This window comes from Rhinatrema bivittatum, chromosome 16 (genome assembly GCF_901001135.1).
Source record: "Rhinatrema bivittatum chromosome 16, aRhiBiv1.1, whole genome shotgun sequence".
Lineage (NCBI taxonomy): Eukaryota > Metazoa > Chordata > Amphibia > Gymnophiona > Rhinatrematidae > Rhinatrema > Rhinatrema bivittatum.
In genome coordinates, this window is record NC_042630.1 from 16,476,780 (window position 1) to 16,498,181 (window position 21,402).

The 21,402-nt window shown below is 44.2% G+C and overlaps 1 protein-coding gene across 1 annotated transcript; it reads right to left on the minus strand.

Moving 5' to 3' along the window:
* Positions 1 to 2,063: 2,063 nt before the first annotated feature.
* On the minus strand, positions 2,064 to 14,647 carry LOC115077450 (extracellular calcium-sensing receptor-like). The gene is made up of 6 exons (XM_029579742.1): positions 14,366 to 14,647; positions 11,428 to 12,258; positions 9,238 to 9,465; positions 7,016 to 7,139; positions 6,005 to 6,925; positions 2,064 to 2,083 (listed from the first exon to the last, which is right to left on the minus strand). Exons 1-6 carry the CDS (start codon positions 14,618 to 14,620, stop codon positions 2,064 to 2,066), a joined length of 2,379 nt encoding a protein of 792 aa, XP_029435602.1. The 5' UTR covers positions 14,621 to 14,647.
* Between the last annotated feature and the right edge of the window lie 6,755 nt (positions 14,648 to 21,402).

The window sequence follows — 21,402 nt, forward strand, 5'->3', positions numbered from 1 at the left end:
AAGGCCAGGAAGCATACCTTTAGTGTTTTTACTGGGGTGGGGGGGGTCCCTGCTCCTGCAACTGAAGTGCTGTGACTTAAAAAAAAAAAAAAAGAGAGAGAGAAGAGAAGAAGAGCAGAAGATTCAAGTGCAGCCTTCAGGTCGCATGGCAGGAGATGGGGTGGAAGAGCCGATGAGTTTTCGGCGCTCTGGGGGTCCGGGGTTGCTCGGGAGGGTGACTCGTACCGCAGGCAGGTTTTGTTTTTCCTTGTTTTGGTGCAACAGCAAGGCCCGGGCAGATAGCGCTGCATGCGCTTCAGTAATGGCGCCGGCCTCCGAGTGTGGGAAATCACGTCGGGCCTGTGGGTGCAGGTGCGTGCAGCTCACCTCGGACAGGTTGTGTACAGATTGCATCTCCGGATAGGAGAAAACCTCCGCAGCGGCAACAGGAGGTAAAAGACCCACTCAGTCACAAGGCCCTGTCAGAGAGGCTGCTGGTGGGGCTGAGAGCACAGCAGAGATTGCTGGTGCACACAGTAGGAGGCAGATAGCCTGTAGAGAGCCCAGGGATTCCCTCCTCCACCCCCCCCCCACCCCCCCGCTGTCTCTGGTGACTCAGATGCAGTCCAAAGAGGATTGGGAAGATGATGGGGAGCTTGAGGGGACCGCGCTGGATGATGGATTTAATGATGTGGAGGAATTTTCTACAGAGTTTGTTCTTCTCTTTTTCAAAGCCTTTTTTGGCTAAGAAGGGAGCAGGCAGTAATGGCCCCCAAGCCAAAAACCACAGCCGCTCTCTAAGAAATCCAAGGTGGATCTGGCTGATGGGTCGGGGGGCTTTCTCTGCCTTTTGGGTCTTCACTATCCTGAGGGAGATGAGGACCTGATGTCTTTGGAGGGATCTGATGGGTCATGGGATGTCTTCAACGTTGATGCTGGGGATGATCCAGGAGATGGAATTGTGGCGATGGATCAAGATAAGAGCAAGGATGTATCGGACCTGAAGGAGGTTCTGATTGCAGAAGGGAATGACCCTAGGGTGGCCTGGTTGTTCCACAAGGAGGAGCTGAGGCCTCCCATTCGCCAGGTTCTGGAAGACCTAGGGATCAAGGTCGTACAGGAGGAGTCAGATATTGAGGGGGTGGACCCAGTCCTGGATGGACTTCAGAGACCGACAAGGGCTTTTCTGTTGCTAAAGAAAGTGAAGACGCTGATGAGCTGGGAGTGGGATACTCCTGAGGTGGGTCTAAAGATAGCCAGGGCAATGGCAAAGTTATATCCATTGACGGAGGATACCTTGGAGCTTTTGGTTTTGCCCAAGGTGGATGCTTCCATCTTAGTAATGACCAAGAAGACAACCATTCTCGTGGTGGGGTTAGCTGCCTAAAGAATGCTAAGTATCGAAAGCTGGAAATTCAGTTGAACAAGATGTTTGAGATCTTGGTCTTAAGCCTACAAGCAGCAGTTTGTGGTAGTCTGATACAAAACTCCAGTTTGTGCTGCATGCAGAAGTCTCAGGAGAAGGAGTCTGGCCCAGTGGACAATTCTAAGATGGCAGCCCAGTTGGAGGCTGGAATTGCATATGTGGCAAATGCACTGTATGATTTGGTCCAGACTTCAGCCAGGAATATGGTCTCATCAATGCAGGCAGAGACTTCTGTGGTTGCAGAATTGGTCAGTGAATGTGTGGTACAAGTTGCAGCTGTGTAATCTTCCCTTTAAAGGAAAGCTGCTATTCTGGGAGGACCTGGAGCAGCTGAAGAAGCATCTGGGAGAGTCAAAGAGGAACAAATTGCCAGAAGATAAAAAGAGTGGCAAGAAGACCTTTCCGGCCTATTCCCATTTCCGGGACACTAAGGAGATTTTGTTTCAACAAAAGTTCTTCGTCGTCCATGCAAAAGCAAGAATCAGGAAGGCAGCAGTCCTTTCAGGGTTACTGCAGACCCCCCCCACCCCCACCCCAAGGATAGTTACAGTCAGGGGACCAGAGGCGGTAAATCCTCACAATGAAGCCAGGCAGGTCCAATCTGTCATGGAACTGGTCAGAGGGCATCTGACTCATTTGTATGAGGAGTGGACCAGGATCACTTCAGATCAATGGGTCCTAGAAGTGATAAGAGAAATTTACGCTTAAGGTTTTTCTCGCCCGATCAGAGAAGCCTTCATGGTGTCCCATTGCGCATTCCGCAGCAAGCGAGAGGTGGTTCGGGATACATTGCACTGGCTTCAAGGGCTAGATGCGATCGTCCCAGTACCACCAATAGAGCAGGGTTGAGGAAAATACTCGATTTACTTCATGGTCCCCAAAAAGGAGGGAACTTTTCAGCCCATTTTGGATCTGCAGAAGGTCAATGCAGTGCTCAGAGTTCTGCGTTTCCATATGGAGACTATGCAGACAATGATAGCGGCAGTCTGCTGAGGGGAGTTCCTGGCATGATTGGATTTGACAGAAGCCTATCTATACATCCCCATACGCTCAGAACATCAGAGATTTCTATGGTTCATGGCACTGGGGCAGCAGTTCCAGTTTTGAGCTCTCCCCTTTGGGTTAGCGACAGCGCTGCAGACTTTCATGAAGGTGGTGGTCATGGTAGCTGTGGCTCTGAGAAAGGAGGGGATTTTTGTTCTCCCTTATCTGGATGACTGGCTCATCCAGGAGAAGTCAGAGGAGGAATATAGTCAGTCAGTTCGAAGGATCCTGGAAATGCTGCACTCTCTTGGTTGAGTGGCAAACCTAGCAAAGAGTCACCTAGTCCCATCCCAGTCATTGGAATACCTGGGAGTGAGTTTCATTGCCCGTCTTGGCAGGGTGTTTTTTACCTCAGGGAAGGTAGTGAAATTGCAGGCCCAGGTGGCTTGACTACTTTAACTAGTGATACCCAATGCCTGGGATTATTTTCAAGTCCTGAGTTCTATGACATCTATGCTAGATTGGTACTATAGGCATTTTCACACATGTGACCGCTCCAGAGGCCATTTTTGTCCCGTTGGAACCTGCTGTCAGAGGAGTTTTATCATCCTTTGCCGCTGCAGGGCGACATCAGGTCCAGTCTTTTGTGATGGTTCTCTCACTGCAGTTTAAAAAAAGGAGTGGATCTGGAGACTACAGATTGGGTAGTGGTGACCACCAATGCCAACCTCAAGGGTTGGAGGGCAGTCTGTCAAGGGCAGAAGGCTCAAGGTCAGTGGTCACCAGTGGAAGTGTCCTGGTCCGTCAATCATTTGGAAACAAGGGCAGTGCGCAGAGTATTGTGTTATTTCCTCTTGCAGGTCTATGGGTGGAAATTGAGGGTCTTCTCGGACAACGCGACAATAGTGGCTTATATCAATCATTAGGGTGGTACAAAGAATCACACAGTGGCTCAGGAGACACAGGCTCTGTTTCCCTGGGTGGAGCAGTATTTGACAGGGAGACCCGCCTCACAAGAAACTGGGGTAGACAAGGTGCAAGTGAATTACCTCAGCAGGCAACAGTTAGATTCCGAGGAATGGGAGTTATCAGTGGAGGCCTTGAGTCTCATACTGTCCAGGTGGGGCAATAACCAGCTGGATCTGATGGCATTGCAAGGCAATGCCAAGGTGGTGAGATTCTTCAGCCACAGGCAAGAAGTCAGTTCGGAGGTAATCGATGCCCTGGTCCAGCCTTGGCTGGCAGAAATTCTGTTGAATGTGTTTCCACAATGACCTCTTTTTGGGCAAGTGTTGCGGCACATAGAGAGACACCCAGGAAAGGTGATTCTGATAGCACCGGAGTGACTGCGTCATCTATGGTTTACGGATCTGGTTCATTTCACAATAGACGGTCCCATCAGATTGGTTCATCTGCAGGGGTTATTTCAACAAGGGCCCATATTCTCAGATCAGGCACATCACTTTTGTCTCGCGCCTTGGCTTTTGAGAGGAGACTGTTACGGTTGAAATCGTATTCAGAGCCAGTGATTGCTACTTTGCATCAGGCTAGGAGGCCATCCACTTTGCTTGCCTATATTCGAGTGTAGAGAGTGTTTGAGTCTTGGTGTTTGGAGGAAGGTATGGACCCTTTGCGGCTGACCATCCCCCAGATTTTAGCACGCTGGGTGCAGGTCACAGTCTTAGCATGTCTTCCCATCCACATGTCATGTGCTTCCTGAAGGGGGAGAATCATTTGTGTCCACCAGTTCGTAGGATGTGTCTGTCTTGGAGCCTTAATTTGGTTCTACAGGTGCTTTGACGATCTCTGTTTGAGCCTTTATGCCAGGCTTCCTTGAAGGATCTCATCTTGAAGTCCGTCTTTCTGGTGGCAATCTGATCAACCAGGTGTATTTTGAAGTTTCAAGCTCTGTCATGTAGAGATCCTTTTCTATGGATTACGGATGATGGGATTTCATTGCGTACAGTGCCCTCTTTTTTGCCAAAAATAGTCTCCTCATTTCATATCAACCAAACAGTGGAGCTTCCAGCATTTTCGCATTTGTCAGCAGAGGTTCCACCTGTGAGAGAGCTTCACTTATTAGATATATGTCAGACTCTGTTGCGGTATCTTAAAGTCGGCACTCAGATCATCTCTTTTTTATTCAGTGGCACAAAGAAGCGAAGTAATGTGTCTAAGGACATAATTGTTCCCTGTAAAGGTCATAAGATTCCTGAGGGGCTGCAGGCGCACTCTACTATGGAACAGGCAGCCTTCTAGACGGAGTGTCAGTTGGTGTTGCCACAGGAGATCTGTAGGGCTGTGACATGGTCTTTGCTGCACACCTTTACCAAACATTATCGGTTGGATATTTGAAAGCCCGAGGAGGCTGTCTTTGGGGAAAGTGTGTTACAAGCAGGTCTTTCGGGTTCCCGCCCAGTGTAGGGGAGCTTGGGTATATCCTACTTGTCTGAACTGATCTGGGGTATGAACAGGAAAGGAAAATTGGTTCTTACCTGCTAATTTTCATTTCTGGAATATCACAGATCAGTCCAGAGGCCCATCACCTTGTTTTTTGAAAGACCATTATTGATTAGGTATGTTTATATTGCAGAACATACCACATGTATGTAGGTTGGTTCTATCAGTTCTCTTCTGGATGTGAGGGTTTCCAGCTCATGGGGTGTCAACCATTACTTCTCTGCTCACCTTGGAGGGGACTTTGGAATTCAGTTTTGGGAGTTAGTGTCTATCTTGACTTGGGAACAGGTCAATACTGAGGGACTGAAGGTGGCACTCTCGGTTTTGAAAAGTTTTTATTCTCTGCCTCAATCTGCTGGTAGGGTTGCGAAATCCACTTGTCTGGACTGATCTGTGGTATTCCAGGAATGAAAATTAGCAGGTAAGAACAAATTTTCCTATTTCTCTCTTTCCTATTCTCTCTTGTGTGTAGGAGAACCGGTCAGAGTCTCCAATGGTGGCAATAAAAAGCTGGTGGAGTGGAGGTTCAAGAAGGAACCAGCTACAATCAGTGATACTTTTCTGCTAGGTGATGTCAAGGTGGCAACTTGGAACCTTCTTTCATTGATCTGGAAGCTTTGTGAACTATCTTCCTTTTCCCCATTGTAGCTGAACTAGAAGGCAAAGGCTGCCAATCACCCTGACCTGATAACTTTTTTTTTTTTTTTTAGAAAATTACCCCTGGCTTAGTGGTTTGAATGGGGCAACTATCTCTAGTCAAGGATTAGAAGACTGTCCAAGTTGCTGTACATCATCTAGTGATACCACAATTTTCCGGAAGAGGAAGGAGGAAAATATCTGAAACTCTTTCATCCTTTGAGAAATATTTTACAGTAAAGATTTTATTTTTTGGAATCCAGTCTTTATATGCTGACTCTCCTTGGACTGGTTCCATTCTAACATCTTGGGCCCTAAAGGGTAAATCCTTCCCCCCAATGAAGCACCCTGGGTTGACATGGGGCACATGAAGTTCACCTCAAACTCCTGGAGATTCCTGGTATCTTTACAGAGAGGGAACCATGGGTTACGTCTAAATTGTCATTATTCAAAATAATGAAAATATAAAAAACAAACAGTACTGAGGTCCAACTAATGCTATATTATGTCCCTAAATACCTTTAACCTTTTTGCTGTGACCTCCATTTCTTCCCATCAGATTCCTCTTTGAGTTCATCTCAGGCCTCATCAGGATGATGAAACATTTGGGGAAGAAGATACAAGACAGTAAGGCAAAACTGGAAGACAAGATGGCAAAGATCTCCATGGCAACCATGTACTTGCCATGGGTACTGAGGTAGGCTGGGATAAAGGACAGCCACACGCTGAGGAATGCCAGCATACTGAAGGTGATAAATTTAGCTTCATTGAAGCTGTCAGGAAGGTTTCTGGCGAGGAAGGCCACTAGGAAACTGATTGTGGCCAGAAACCCAAGATAACCCAGCATAAACCAGAAAGCAATGGGAGACCCTTCATTACATTCAACTATTATCTTTCCAGGCTGAATATGAATGTTATACTCTGAGAAAGGAGGGGAGAGAAATAACCAACAGACACACACAAGTACTTGAATCAGGGTGCAAACACCAATAACCACATAAGATATTTGGGGCCTCACCCATCTCCTGAAATCACTGTTGGGTTTGGTGGCCTTGAAAGCGATAACCACCATGATGGTTTTGGCCAACACACAAGACACACAAAGAGCAAAACTAATACCAAAAGCAGCTTGTCTAAAGAGGCATTTCTCTGGGCTGGGATAACCAATGAAAGTTAGCGAGCAGAGGAAACAGAGAGTGAGGGCCAGGAGCAGGACATAGCTGAGGCTGCGGTTGTTGGCTCTGACAATGGGCGTATTTCTATAATAAATGAAAAGTCCCAGGGAGGCAACAGGAATCAGAGAGAAAATAATGCTGATTGCTGCCAAAGCGGCCCCCAAAGGTTCTTCATAGGAGAGGAAATCTAAGGTCCTTGGGATACATTGGTCTTGTTTGGCATTGGACCAGAGATCCCATGAGCACTTGGTACATTGTGCAGAGTCTGAAAGATAAAATGAGCAAGAATTTTAGCAAATTTAGTAATTATATAATTCAGATGTTAATAGGTCAGCAATACTCTTCATCAACTTACTGGTCTGGTTAGTGACCTCTCCAGGTGGACACAGAACACACAGAAAGCAACAGATGGGATCACCTTCTCTTATAGCTATCCTATAGCCAATAGGGCAGCTTGGACTGCACAATGAGAGTGGCACCTGGAGACAAAAAACCATAATAAGTAATTTTCTTAGAATCAGGGAATAAAGCTAGGGCCTACAATTATTGAACATGTGTAGCGGAAGAAATGCTATTGAATTGATTTTAACCATTGCATGTATCACTGTTGAACAAAATGGTCATTAGGCAAAATTTCATTCAACAAATTACCTTTGGATGGATTATCCTCGTTGGATAAACTGAATTGCACAAATTGTTCAATGTGTGAACTATCATTAAATTTTACATTTTATACCACCTTATTTCACAAATATGAATCCAAAACAGTTTACATCACAGATAAAAATACACTAATCAGTACAAAATAGTCCCTCTTGTACAGAATAATCACACCCCCCACACTCACTGAGGCCTACTTCAACCTTATAATACAGAACTAAAAAATCCAATCATTTATTTATTTATTTATTTATTTGAGTTTTTTCTATACCGGCATTCGCGATGGGAATCGCATCATGCCGGTTTACAATTAACAAGAGGTGAAGCAAGATAACAAGTAATAAGAAACATTAACAGGTGCTCAAAAAAAGATTGCAGTTACAATAAAACAAGGGAATTACACAACTTGGAGCAGTGAAAAGGAGATAGGTATTTAACAGGGAGAACAAATTTACCAATTAATGGTGTGAACAGAGTTATGGAGTTTGCAGAGTTACTGAAATAAACCCCCCCAAAAAACCCATACCACATCTGCCCATCTAGTACAATATACAAACTACCAAAACTCCAGCAAATCTAATCCCCTCATTCCAAAAAGAGAGGATGCGTATCCTATCACATCCCGAGTAACTATCCCCATCCCCCAGCTTGTCCATGAAGGAGATCTTCAAAAGATACTTCTCTTAAATTAATGCTTATTTTTGAGAAATGTTTTATTTTCACAGAATTTGTAAAGAAAGCTCAATCTGGACACTTATAGATTAGAAACATAGAAACATAGAAATGACGGCAGAAGAAGACCAATAGGCCCATCCAGTCTGCCCAGCAAGCTTTTACACTTATTTTCTCATATTTATCTGTTACTCTGACTGCTGAGTTCAGGGCCCTTATTGGAACTGTTTTGATTCTAATTTCCTTCCACCCCCGCTTTGATGCAGAGAGCAGTGTTGGAGCTGCATCAAACTGAAGTATAAGGCTTAATGTTTGAGGCTAGTAACTGTCATATCGAGCAAGTTACCCTGATGTTTGTATACTCATACTGCTCAGATCAATGCCTTTTTAGATGTTGTCTGGATGTAAATCCTATTTCTTCATTCCCCCCTGCCGTTGAAGCAGTGAGCTGCACTGTATATGCATTAAAGTGAAGTATCAGGCTTAATTTGTTAGGGTAGTAACCGCCGCAATAAGCAAGCTACTCCCACGCTTATTTGTTTACCCTGACTGTGCAATTCAGTCCTTGTTGGTCATTGTCTGAATATAAATCCTCTTTTCTTCATTCCCCCACTTATCTGATAAATTCTCTCCTAGATCAAATAACTTTTTCTACTTTATCTGGTGTCTATGCTTTGAAAATTTCCTGCCCGCTGCTGCATGCTATCAAGGAGCAAACTACATCTGAAAAGACTGGAGGAGCAGCCTAGTGCTTGGTTTGGTGGGTTGAAAACAGGGAAGCCAGGGTTCAAATACCACTGTGCATTTAGCTCATGCATTTTTCATTGTAGCTCAAGGCAAATTACATTCATATACTGTAGGTATGTTCCCTGTCTCCAGAAGGCTCACAATTTAAGTTTGTATCTGAGGCAATGGAGGTTGAAGTGACTAACCCAAGGTCACAAGGAATGGCAGTGGGTCTTGAACCATGGCTTCCCTGTTTCTCAGCTGCTGCTTGTGACCTTGGGCAAGTCACTTCACTCTCAATAGCCCCAGGTACAAACTTACGGCCTGATCCATCAAGGTCTTTTCCCATAGACGCAGAATAGGAGAAAAGACTTAGTAAATCAGGCCCTTAGATTGTAAGCCCTCTGGGGATAGCGAAATTCCTACTTACCTGAATGAAATTCAACTTGAAAGTGCCTGAAAAGCAAAATATAAATAAATAAATAAATAAATAAATAATCTCCAAGTGCCTCTTCATACCTGCGCGTCCCCTGAACCCCACACGATGGCGCTGATGTCGATGACGAGGCGCTGCCCTGGCGAGGCGCTGGAGTCGTAGCTGCCCACCTTCACGTGCCTGATGGCGCCCTTGGCCCCCCGCTGCCAGTTTACGATGTCATAGTGAGCTGGAGAATTTCCATCCCCATCGAAAAAGATCTCTTCTCCAACTTTATTTTGAAAACGGACATTCTTGACAGAACGCAGAAGCTGGAGGAAGGGGGGGGGGGTGGGAGAAGGAAAGAATGTTAAAGGGAGGCTTCCTTTTCTGCTCCGTGGTGCAGCTGCCGGCATTTGTGACCGGTAACATCGGATGTTCAAAGAACGAAGAGGAAGAAGCGGAAAAGGAGGGAATAAGATGAGCCAGAGGCAGCGAAAGGAAGGTAAAGAAAAGGAGAAGAAGATGCGATGCAGAAGAGAAAAGAAAGGAGCAGAGAGAGAGAAAGTAAGGAAAAAGAGATATTGCATGATGGAAATAAAATTCGACTGAGAAAGAGAGATGATGATATAGAGCAGCCTTCCCGGTGGAAGCGGTGACACAAGGACAGTATCGGAATTCGGTGACGCGTGGGGCAAGTGCAGGGGATCTCTGAGGGAGGGGAAGGGGATTTGCAAAGCTGAGCAGGAGGCCTGGATGGGCAGACCCAATGGACCCCGCTGATTTAGCTTAGTTTGGTTTTATTATGCACCGTACCACCTTGCCGGAAGAGAATCAAAGTGGTTTACCCTAAAAGCACTCTTCGTCTGCTGTCATATTTCCTTGTGTCTGTGGGGACATCCTAGGTCCCCGCTATCTATTCTTGTCCCTCGCTCGGGGCCACTGGTTAGGTAGGAGCGGTTGGCAGGACCGTCCCTTGCGGACACCTCCTGTGAGGCTGCCTGCGTCGGTCAGCCCGCGGGTACAAAAGCAGGCGGAGCACGAGGAGACGGGTGGTACTTTTTCTGGGGGGGGATTTGAGATTTGGAGCGGAAGGAGGGCACATTTTTTAGGCTTCACGGTCTGATATTTGGGTGAGGGGCACATTCCTGTCTCTGGGAGTGGAAGAAGGACTTTTGAGAGAGGAGCCTGGTCCTGCCTTTGGAAGGATTTTTTGCCCCCCCCCCCGGCTGGAGGAGGTCAGGTAAAGGAGCTGTGTGCCCTATCCTGCTCCACAAGCAGGGACAGCAGGGACTTACCAGCAGAGCTGTATTTTTGAGATGTTGTTCCAGCCTTGTTTTGGGAGGAATGTTTGCCACCATTCCTGCCCATGAGAAGGAGTTGCTTTTTCCTGTTTGGGACTTTCTAACTGGGAATCCCAGTGTAACACCAGTGAAAGAGACAGGGGATGCCAATCCCACTGGGAGCCCCACAATCTATCACCAGGAGTGTTGTTGTTGTTGTTGTTGTTGTTGTTTTTCACAAGTGCCTGCCACCTGAAAGGACATGAATTCAGCTGTGCAGGTCTGAGACATGCAGTATTTTTTAATTTGGGGCTTGTGGAGATAATTTGGAGATTTTGTTCCTAACTGGATTGAAGATAATTTTGGTCGCAGTAAATTTCTGTTGGAACACAGCACAAGTGTGTCCAGTGTCTTTTTGAGTCTAAGAGGTGACCCTAAAGCAAGGACATCCCAAGCGTGAGCACATCTGTAAAAGCAAGAAACTGTTTTCCCCCTGTGAGCCTTGGGCCTTGCAGATGTGTTCTTCTCCCCTACAGAAGAGTCCCCAGCACCCGGGGCCTGTGGACAAAGAGAAAGAGAGAGAGAGTAATTGTGGCCCCGGGATACTGTGTACCCCTGTATCCATAGAAATAAGGGGGTTACATTTCTATGATAGAGAGAGAGACAGAAAGCAGAGACAGAGAGAAAGAAGAAAGAGACAGCCAATAAAGAAAAATGAAAGAGAGAGAGAGAGAGAGACATAGAGGAACACAAAGGCAGAGAGTGAAGAGAGAAGAAAGATGATGTATCAGGTACAGTACCACACTTGCCTCTCCTAACCCTAACATACAGATCTTCCCATTAATAAGCCCATTCCATGCTTCTCAATGACAATGAGGAAGCCCATCTTATGATGTCTGATTCTCATTCTTTTGCAGTAAGCCTGTAAGGTCTTTTCCCACAGACACAAAATAGGGGAAAGCCTTAATGCATCAGGCCCCAAATGTATCAATAAGAAACATCAGTTCTTACTTGCCAGGGTTGCAAATTGGCAACATCTGCACAGCTCTCCCACAAAAAGGGGCCTCTTCCTTTCTGACAGGAGCTCAGTCCCTGAAGAGCATACGCAATGGCATAAACTGAGTTGTAGACATTGTAGGTAACCCTTAGATTGGTGACATCTGTATATAAGTTCTGGAGACTCTCCAGATCCTCAGTTCCTGTGCACAGCTTGGTTTTGTTATCCCGGGACCTCAGCAGGGCTTCCTGCTCTGGCCACTTGCAGCCAAAGGCCTCTTCCCAGAATTCCCTGAGAAATATATCCTCTGGAGTCCTCGCAGGATGAGTGCTGATGAGGAACTCCTTAAAGCCCAGCATCTCTCCACTGTGAAGAGCAAACCCAATGGTGCTGGTGAGGATTCTCGAGTATTTCTGCTGAGATAGAACAGAAGATGTGGACCAAGCTTCACTGGCTATCCAGATCTTCCCCGTCACATTCTGCCTCACCATCTCATCCATGACAGGGACCAGCTCTGAGTCACTGGAGAAGACAATGATGGCGTTGGCAGTTGAGTTTCTGATTACCTGGACGATGTGAACTGCATTTCTGTCTGCTCGGTTTGTGAGTATGTTCTCTGAGAATGCGACACAAGCTCCAGACTTGACAATCTCTGCCTTTACCTTCTGCACCCCCTGCTGACCATAGTCACTACCCAAAGCCAAGAACCCAACCCAGGTCCATCCAAAGTGCATCACTAGCTGGGCCAGTCCCAGGGACTGGAAGGCATCACTGGGAACGGTCCGAAAGAAGGATGGAAACTGGATGCGATCACTCAGCAATGGACTTGTGGAGAAATAACTGATCTGTGAAATGAATAAAAACAATCTTAGCATTTACTGTTCAATATTACATTCAGAAAGTATCCTAAGTCAAAAGTTGCTTGCTGTTTAACTCCTAGGCTTCTCTTTACTTATTTATTTATTTATTTATTTATTTATTTAGAATTTTTATATACCAACATTCAAATGGATATCACATCGGTTTACATAAAAACAGGGGTAACAACTTTACAGTTGGAAAGGAAAATAATAGTTACATCTAACAGGGGATTCAAGAGGAACGGGATAGAGAGCAGAATGGTCAGAGGGACCTAGAGAGAGGAAGAATAGATACAGAATTTAGGAAAGATTAACCAAAACTATATTACATTACAACAACATTATAATGCGGTACAATAGCAGTGAATTGTATTACATTATCCGTAGGTATATTACATTATATTACATTACAATACAATCTTTATTACAAGGCTAAGTGGTCCAGGGTATGCTAAGATTACGTAAATGCCTGTTTGAACAGCCAGGTTTTCAACTTTTGTTTGAAGGTTGTTGTGCAATGCTCTAGGCGTACTTCAAAATATGAACCAGGAAATGATGCAGGCAGCACAACAAGCAGATGATGAAAGTCAAAATAATTCTGAGAACTCACCACTTCACAGCTGGAGAACCAGATTTATCAAGCTTTATTCTGATTGACAAAGAATAGAATAAGAAGCCATAATAAACCAGCCCCTAAATATTGCCGTTCCCTAAATATCACTGTTTACATAAATCCTGACATATTACTGCATTGACCCAAAAGAATTTATAAACTCTGCTGAATTTCAGCCAGTCATGGTGCAAATTTGCTTCCTACTCCAGGCAAGTATTGGATTAGAACCCTGGGCCAACTGCTGTTAATTAAATCTCAACTAAACCAAATCAACGTTCATTAACAACAAAGAATTTATCAGGTGTCAGTGACAGTTTAAAAGCCATAGCATGTTCCATAACTGTGCCCTACAACAGGGGTTGATTGATACATGAAAGGGTTTTATGCTGAGCATGGTTATCAGTTGTTCCCCCTCATACTCCAATACAGGACAGAAAGTTGCAGAATTCACAACAAAACTGGAGAGGTTTAGGTCAGTAAGAAAGAAACTTTTAAAAATAGATTATATTTGTAGTTGCCTTCCAGTTATGGTGACTTCCTCCCCCTACCCCAATCCCACTTCCACCTGCCTGGCTATTGAGGTGATTTCAGATTGGGCTCTGGATTGGGTTTCAGAGGACCCAATCCAGGAATTGAAGTGGAAACCCTCTGCACGGTGGCAGGAATCACTGCCACTGAGACACTAGACTGGCTCCTAAGAAGAGTGTTCTAATCGGTAAGGTAATCAAGAGATGGAAGCTCCATCATTGGAAGTTTACACGAGCAGGTTGTTGTTAAACATTTGCCTGGGGATGATGTAGATCCTGACTAGAAAGCAGGGGTAGGACTAGATGACCTTCTCAGGTCCCTTTCTCCCACATTTTTATATGATTTTTTTTATATGCACTTTCCATTACTATCCTTCCTTGATTCTAGATGTGAATCCTTGTCCTTCCAACCATATCTTCATTCATTGTAGATGACCTCTTGCTGTCCCTTTTGGCCCTCTCTCTCTCTGTGATTCTAGATGGCTTAGAGAAGCCCCTTACAGTCCTATCTTTACATTATTCTAAAAGACCTCTTGAGATCACTTGCAGTCATAGATTTCCATGGTTCTATATAACATGTTGAGATCCCTTCCAACTCCAATTTTCCAAGATTTTCGATGACCTGCAATCTCTTCCATTCCTAGTTTTTTTTTATGATTCAATGATTCTTGTCATTCATGGCTCTCTGAATGATCTTAAAACATCTAATTACTATTACTTTGATATTTAGTCATCTTAATTTATTAATCTCCATGGATAACAAGCTCCAGATATGGAAAGGCTGCTGTGCTTCTCCTGACAAAGGATAATATATTTTTCTTTCTTTTCCTTGAATCTGAATTTTACATCTTCCCGTTGTTCTCTCACATTCTTTCCCTCCCACCCACCAATTATGGTCCGCATCATCATTGCTGTGATGTCACGGGAAGGTCATCTGTTCTCTAAGGCCTACCTGTGGGTATCTGAATAAACCCAACAATCGAGCCATGGGGATGGAACTGAGAGACACAGCATCCCCCACCACGGCGGCCAGCTGATTCTTCTGGCACCTGTAGTTTGGGACAGTCTCCTCCCATCCTGTCAGTATCCGCAGGGTCCCCTCCAGGGCACGCTGCAGAAGCAAGCACGAATCATAGACCCAAAACCCAAGGGTAATGTTGGGTAAGAGAGCCGGGTCCCTGTTAATCTCCTCGATGGCAAACACCATGCTCTGCAACCACTGATAATTCTGGAAAGCGAACCTGGAAGACACATTGAGAGTGGATGCCTCACAGACAGCATTTATTTTAAAAAATCATCATTAATATCACATTTCAAGAAAGAAATTGATAGAAGGAAAGTAGGCCGTTTTATCATTGCATGTCAATCCTGCCTTCAGCAAGCCATCTGCATTGTGTCTTATTCTTGAACTGTGCCCCCTCATAAAATCCTACAAATGCATCTCACTTCTACCCTTCAGCATCCACCCTCCCATTTCAATATTGAGAAACACTCACATACAACTGTGCCAATGCCCTGTAATTAGAGAACTCCATTTCAGGTTTTTATTTAATTTTGTTCCAGGAATTTATCTGTGTTTGTTACAAGAACAAAAATGATATTGACTCGGAAAAATGACAAGTCATTTTTTTTTTCACTGATCTCTCCCACTTTTTATCTTGTTGCAATAAACACAGCTACATTCCCAGGCAAAATAAAATTTAAAAAAAACTATAATTCCACCTGCAACACCACTCACTATTCCAATACTAAGATACCCTTCCCTCTCCCACCCCAAGTACACAACTCCACCAGTGCACTTTACCCCTGCCATCATCCCCAATTCCTGTTTCAGGTTGAACATGAGCATTTATTTTACAGGTTGTGGTATTTGCTGAGGCCAGATGAATGGCTGTCTCTGCATTTACCAGTCCCATGCTGCACTGTGCCGTGATATGCACACATCATGGACATTTTCTCTCAACCAATTCTCCATCCTCAGTAACACCTCCTGGTAACTCAGAGTAGCCGTATACTAGGGAGGGTGAAAAGCTAAATGAGGCCATTAGGATCAGGCTGAACTAGTTCAAACTTTGTCCCCTTTCAAAAAGAAGCAGGAACTGCAGGCCCATTGATACCAAGTTGGCAGAACCTGGACTTGACTCACCCTGGCTCTGGCAACATGGAGTCGTCTAGTTACCCTAGCAGAAAGGCACAGATAACTGAAGTTATCCACACACCAGTACATAGCAGAACTAGACAACAGATTCATACTGAAGGGGTTTTAGCAAATCAAAACTACTACAGCCTAAATGCCAATGGAAAATAAAATTGTTGCCTTACATGTGGCAGACCCTTGGAGAAGGACCCACTGGGAGAGGATGGAAAGGACTCTCATTGTAGAACATTCTGAGATGGACTGGGAAAATCCCCCCAATCAGGACATCCCCAGGCCTCGTGTACCCCGACTCCAAGGGCGTGCGGAGCCGGCATCCTTCTTCCATGCCCAGGGAGGGGGAAGCTGGCATTAGAGTGGATATCAACAACCACAGTGGCTCCTTCCAACAGAAGAAAACTTCTAGGCTGCTCCTTAAAGTCATGGCATGGAGAAACACCTTGACCACGACCCCAAGGCTATAGAGGTGTCTCTAGTGCTTCCTGACTCTACCGATTAAATTGATTGTACTGGAACCAATGTCAGCTAAACCAGAAAAAATATCCTATAAGTCGGTAAAATACATCCTTATTCAGTCTGTTCCCTATGAGAAATGCTATGATTAGCCTTAAAGTAGACTCAGTGGTAAGCTTTGGGATAACCTCAAAATAATGTGTCTTTACAAACTTGTACTGAGCTAAAAATAAACCATTCATAGTCTTAAATTGACCTAGAAATAATCTCAATATAGCTTGGATTATTCATTTTTTTATGTACATAAGATCATAAGAAATTACCATACTGGGTCAAACCGAGGGTCCATGAAGCCCAGCATCCATCCAGGTCACAAGTACCTGGCAGGATCCCAAAAGGTCCACAGAGTTCATGCTGCTTATCCTAGCGATAAGCAGTGCATTTCCCCAAGTCCATCTTAATAATGGTTTATGGATTATTCCTCCAAACCTTTATAAACCCGGCTACCTCAATATAAACTTGAAAATAAACTGGCAGACTTAAATTTCTCTGAAAATACACTACTTGTTCCCTGTTTAGTGAGCTGAGTAAAGTGCAAGTAGTCTTAACATGACACTAGAAATAAATCGCTTGTAAAGCAACCTTTTTTGTAAATACTGATACGTTCCTTGTACCTTTCTCAGCTGCTGTCTTTCCTCCTTTACCTCTCTCCCCACTCTCCCCCCCCCTTTTTTTCTCGCTCCTGCTCCATTCCCCCACTCCCTGTTTTTTGTAATTTCCTCCTTTCTCAAGTTTATTGTAAACCGGTGTGATGTGCTTGCACGAACACCGGTATATTAAAAGCTGTTAAAATAAAATAAATAAATAAATAAATTTTATAAGTTAATTCTATAATAAATAATGCTGGGGTTAATTAAGAGCACCCTATATTAGGCTAATGCAATAAAACAGCTTTCCGTCTTAAATTCCCCTGAAACTGATTAATTTGTACACATGCAGTAACCTGATATCACGCTTCCTGTGCCCCTGACTTTAACGTTATCCTGGTATTAATGTGACAGTGGATTTCGTGGCAGTTCCAGGTGGCAGGGGTTTTTTGCCGGTGTCCAGTCACAGTGTGCTGTCTGCCCTCCTTATAAGATTCCTCCCGACTAAATCTCCGAGCCTCCCCTCTGCTCATATTAAAACTGGGTGACTTTTATCTGTAGATAGATATATATATATGTCTGTATGTATAAAAGAGCATTCCCGGAAGATGGATGATTAGAGCTTTTGAGTATTAATGTGAGAAGGAAGGTGCAGCTGCTCCTGGGAGCTGTTGCATTATCTTATTAAATTCAATTTGGAAGGGGAAATTAGTTTGGGGAAAGAATGCATCAGAGTGGTCTACAGATGTTACAGCATTCGGGAATTGCCAGGTCACACAGAACCAATCCCACTGATGCATTTCATGCGCTGGAGTCAGTTCTCTTAAAATTTACAGAGCTGCCTAGTGCCTTTTGCTAAGATAGGTTTTCTTGATCCATGAACTCCACTGGGATGTAAGTCAGCTTTGCAGCTCTTAGGGTGAAACTGGAGAACTTTCTGATGCGTTCAGCAGTCCATCTAAAAAACTCCAAGTCTCCAGCAAAACCCGCAGATCTCCAGTCAATTTCTAGCAGATCTCCAGCGGAAGAGCTTTGGAAATCTGAGCAGACTCTGGGTAATAAATGCGGGATGCGTGAAACACAGCACATAGACATGACGGGGTTACTATTCAAAAACCCTCTGACAGGGTAAGAGAACCGGGCAAGCTCACCCGGTTATCTTTACCCAGATATCTCAGCCATCCTTACCTGGCTCATGGTGCAGCTGAATACCCAGCTAAGTCTAACCGCTCAAAATTTGAACGGATAAATTTGTGCCTGCAAGGTACATGGACTGGGTTATCCAGCTAAATTAAGCCAATCAGCAGTGAGCATCAAGCTGCTAACCATCAAAATTTGAAAGCCTGCTCCAAGAGCACATCCAACCTGGCCTCTTTTTTATTCAGCTAAATTTGCTCGGCTTGAGATTTTTAACTGCACAGACTAAGCCAGTTCAATGAACCAAGTTTTTAAACAAGTAGTTTTACTGGAGTGAATATGCACACCTATACAAATATCATAAGGTTTTTAATAGAAATATTCAGTTTTCCTGTTAACATATCATAAAGGCACGGACTCTGTTGAAGGAATGAGTGCTCCGTAAGTGTCTCTAGCGATCCCTTGAAATACTTTTATTGTGAGTCATGTGCAATAGAGATTTCATCCCAGGCACCTCATTCAAAGTCCATTATTTAAGGTATTTCTACAGATTTGATCAAAGGATTGCTTGATAAGAGTCCAGAAGGAAAACACATTGGCTCAATAACAGCTGTTGGCCTCAGAACTCAACTATAAGTTTGACAGGCTCAGTAACTTTAAAATAAGCGCGCGGGTACCCTTGCACATGCCTACGGGTGCTCGAGTGAACATGCTCTGGAATTTTAAATCATGAGCACGTTTGCACGCATATGATTTAAAATACACCGGGGGAGCCTGAGTCGGAGGTGAGAAGGGCTACCAGGCTGGTCATCACTTTTTGGAGACCCAGAGACATCCAGAGTCGAGCCCCGGAACAGCAGAGCAGCCCCGGTGTCCGGGAACCAGATTGAGGCTGAAGTGACGTCAGCGGAGCATCCGCCCCTTCAAATTGAAGAGTAGACGCTGTAATCCCTGGGGAGCCTGAGTCGGAGGTGAGAAGGACTACCAGGCTGGTCGTCACTTTTTGGAGACCCAGAGACATCCAAGGTCGAGCCCCGGAACAGCAGAGGAGCCCCGGTGTCCGGGAACCAGATTGAGGCTGGAGTGACGTCAGAGGAGCGTCCGCCTCTTCAAATTGAAGAGTAGACGTCGCATTGCCTCCGTCGGCGCGCGCTGCCTAATCCGCGCGCTCCGTAAGGGGCGCGCGGCTTGGACCGGCTTAGGCCGGCGAAGGCTGGAAGGCTGCCACCGCCTTTGGCCACAGCCCAGGAACCCCTCCTCCTCCTACATCGCTGTTTTAAGACGACAGAAGAGTGAGTAGAACCATTAAGTTGTTATAACTTTTATTAAGTAAATTTATGCCGCACACAAAGAGAAAAGGCAAGGTCAGGCAGGATGCCTCTACCCCTGCAAGGCCTGGCCCCTTACAAACAACTTTAACTGGTTTCTACACACGCACAGATAATTTGGCCCCGGAGTGTCCCATTACAATGGGGGAATTGGAGCAAGTATCCCCCTTGTCGGGAGATGTAAGCCTGAGTCCCGGGGTCCCAACGATGCCTCTACAACCAAAGATTACTGCAGACACTAATGATCTAGGTTCACCAATATTACGGACAGCGTTCATAGGGGTGAATCCGTTAGAGGAAGCTCATGGTAACAAGTCTGCAGTGACGAGAAAAGAGGGGGACATACCTCCTCTATTGGATCAAAGAGCTGGAGAAGTCATTGGAAGATCTTTGGCTATTGGAACAAGTACGTTTGTTCCCTCCCCTGAAAAGACTACAGAACAAGAACTGTCCAAGTTATTATGTATGCCACCCACCCCAAATGTTAAGCCTGGTGAATCTAAACTAGTTTCATTGGAAATGTTATGGTCAGCAATAATGTCTTTACAGAAATATGTTGAGAATTTAAATGTTAACATTAAAGATGTGCAGTCTACACTACAGAGTATAAGCCCGATGGTAATAAATAATGGGACAACCCTTAAGAAAGTGGAAGAAGATATAACTAAGATAAAAGAGGTACAAACATCAATAATAAGAGGAGAAAACATCTTATCCAGAAAACTTGAAAATTTAGAAAATGTAGTTCGCTACCCTAATCTTAGATTTGTAAATTTCCCAAAATGTAAGTTGACTTCCCCAATAGAGCAGCTTAGAAACTATTTTATTGAAGTCTTGTCTTTTCCCTCTGATAATCTTCCCTCTATTATCAGTGCATATTTTCTGGGTGAAGGAAATCAAAACGCTGTACCCCCACAAGAATCCACTTTGAATATTACAGAATTGTTAGAAACATCATATAGCGCCCAGATCGAGAAAAGAGGTACTTTAATTGTTAAATTTGCCCTCTCCCTAGATAGGGATAAGGTATTAAAATCATTTATGCATAATAGATCCTCTCTCTATCTGGGTCAGAAACTATGGGTATATCCAGATGTAGCCAAGGACACGCAAACAAGGAGAAAGAAATGTATCACTCTAGCCAATCAGGCTAGAACATTTGGAATACAGATTAATGTAAGATTCCCATGCAAATGCATTATGAAGGTGGATGGGGTAAAATATATATATTATGATCCTCTAGATTTGGAAAAATTCTTGGAAGAACGTAGTACTCAGAGTAGGGATACGGAACCTCCAAATTAAAATAAGTGAAGTTGGAATTAAAATATAGAAAATTTTGTGCTCTTCTGCCCTTATAGGATTTTTTGTTTAGATTTATGATATTTGGTTTTGCTCCACAGGCTTCCACTATAGTTTAGTAATTGGAAAACTAGAGAAATCATGTTTATCTTTATTATTTGTAAAATGTTTATGTATCTAGTTTATTCCTTAAGAATTCAATGTAAAATTGGATACAAAAATTGGTGAATTTTAGTTTGTTGTTAAAATTCATAAATAAAGAATTAAAAAAATAAAATAAAATAAAATAAAATACACCTACCACACGCATGTATGCTCTTAATTTTACGCGTCCTTTGCGAATCTTCCTTAAGACGTTTTTGGGCGTATAGGTAAGTGGATTTTAAAATATACTCAAGCAAAGTACATTCCCAGTTTTTCCCAATTAGTCATCCGGGCCCCTCTAGCTCTTCACCCTGAGCTCCCTCCAGTTGACCCGGCCCCATCACCCTGCCACGTTAGGCCTAAAATGTGCCTCACCAAGGGCAGCAGTAAACATATTCACGGCTATGAGCTGATGCGTGCCGTGGCCTCCCGTTTTAAAACATGGAATACACGCGTTACTGTTGGCCCCGTCCTGGAATGCCCAGGCCCTGTCCCTTTTTCACACACACACCCTTTTCTTTTTTAGCTCGCGCATGCACATCTACGCACATAACTAGCAGCATTTAAAATTCAAGTCGCTCACATGTGGCCCACATACTCACATATATAGGTCTTTTAGCGCGAGCAACGCTTTTAAAATTCGGCCCAAAGAGTTTACTCCTTTATTTGTAATAATATAATGTGGTAAAGATGTAGTTTATTGTAACTCGCTCTGGGATGACAAAAAGAAAAAAGATAAGCATAAAATATAAAAATCTTAACTGTACGTACAGCCCGCTAGGCTTTTAGCATAGCATCGCAGTGGGAGCAGAGTTAGTGGAGA

What these genes read in the sequence shown, in the direction of transcription:
- LOC115077450 (XM_029579742.1), bottom strand. Translation starts at nt 14,620, where the DNA reads ATGGTGTTTGCCATCGAGGAGATTAACAGGGACCCGGCTCTCTTACCC. An exon ending in GTTTATTCAGATACCCACAG is followed by an intron (nt 12,259 to 14,365) that starts GTAGGCCTTAGA and finishes TTCATTTCACAG; the next exon opens with ATCAGTTATTTCTCCACAAG. An exon ending in GGGGTTCAGGGGACGCGCAG is followed by an intron (nt 7,140 to 9,237) that starts GTATGAAGAGGC and finishes TTTTGTCTCCAG; the next exon opens with GTGCCACTCTCATTGTGCAG.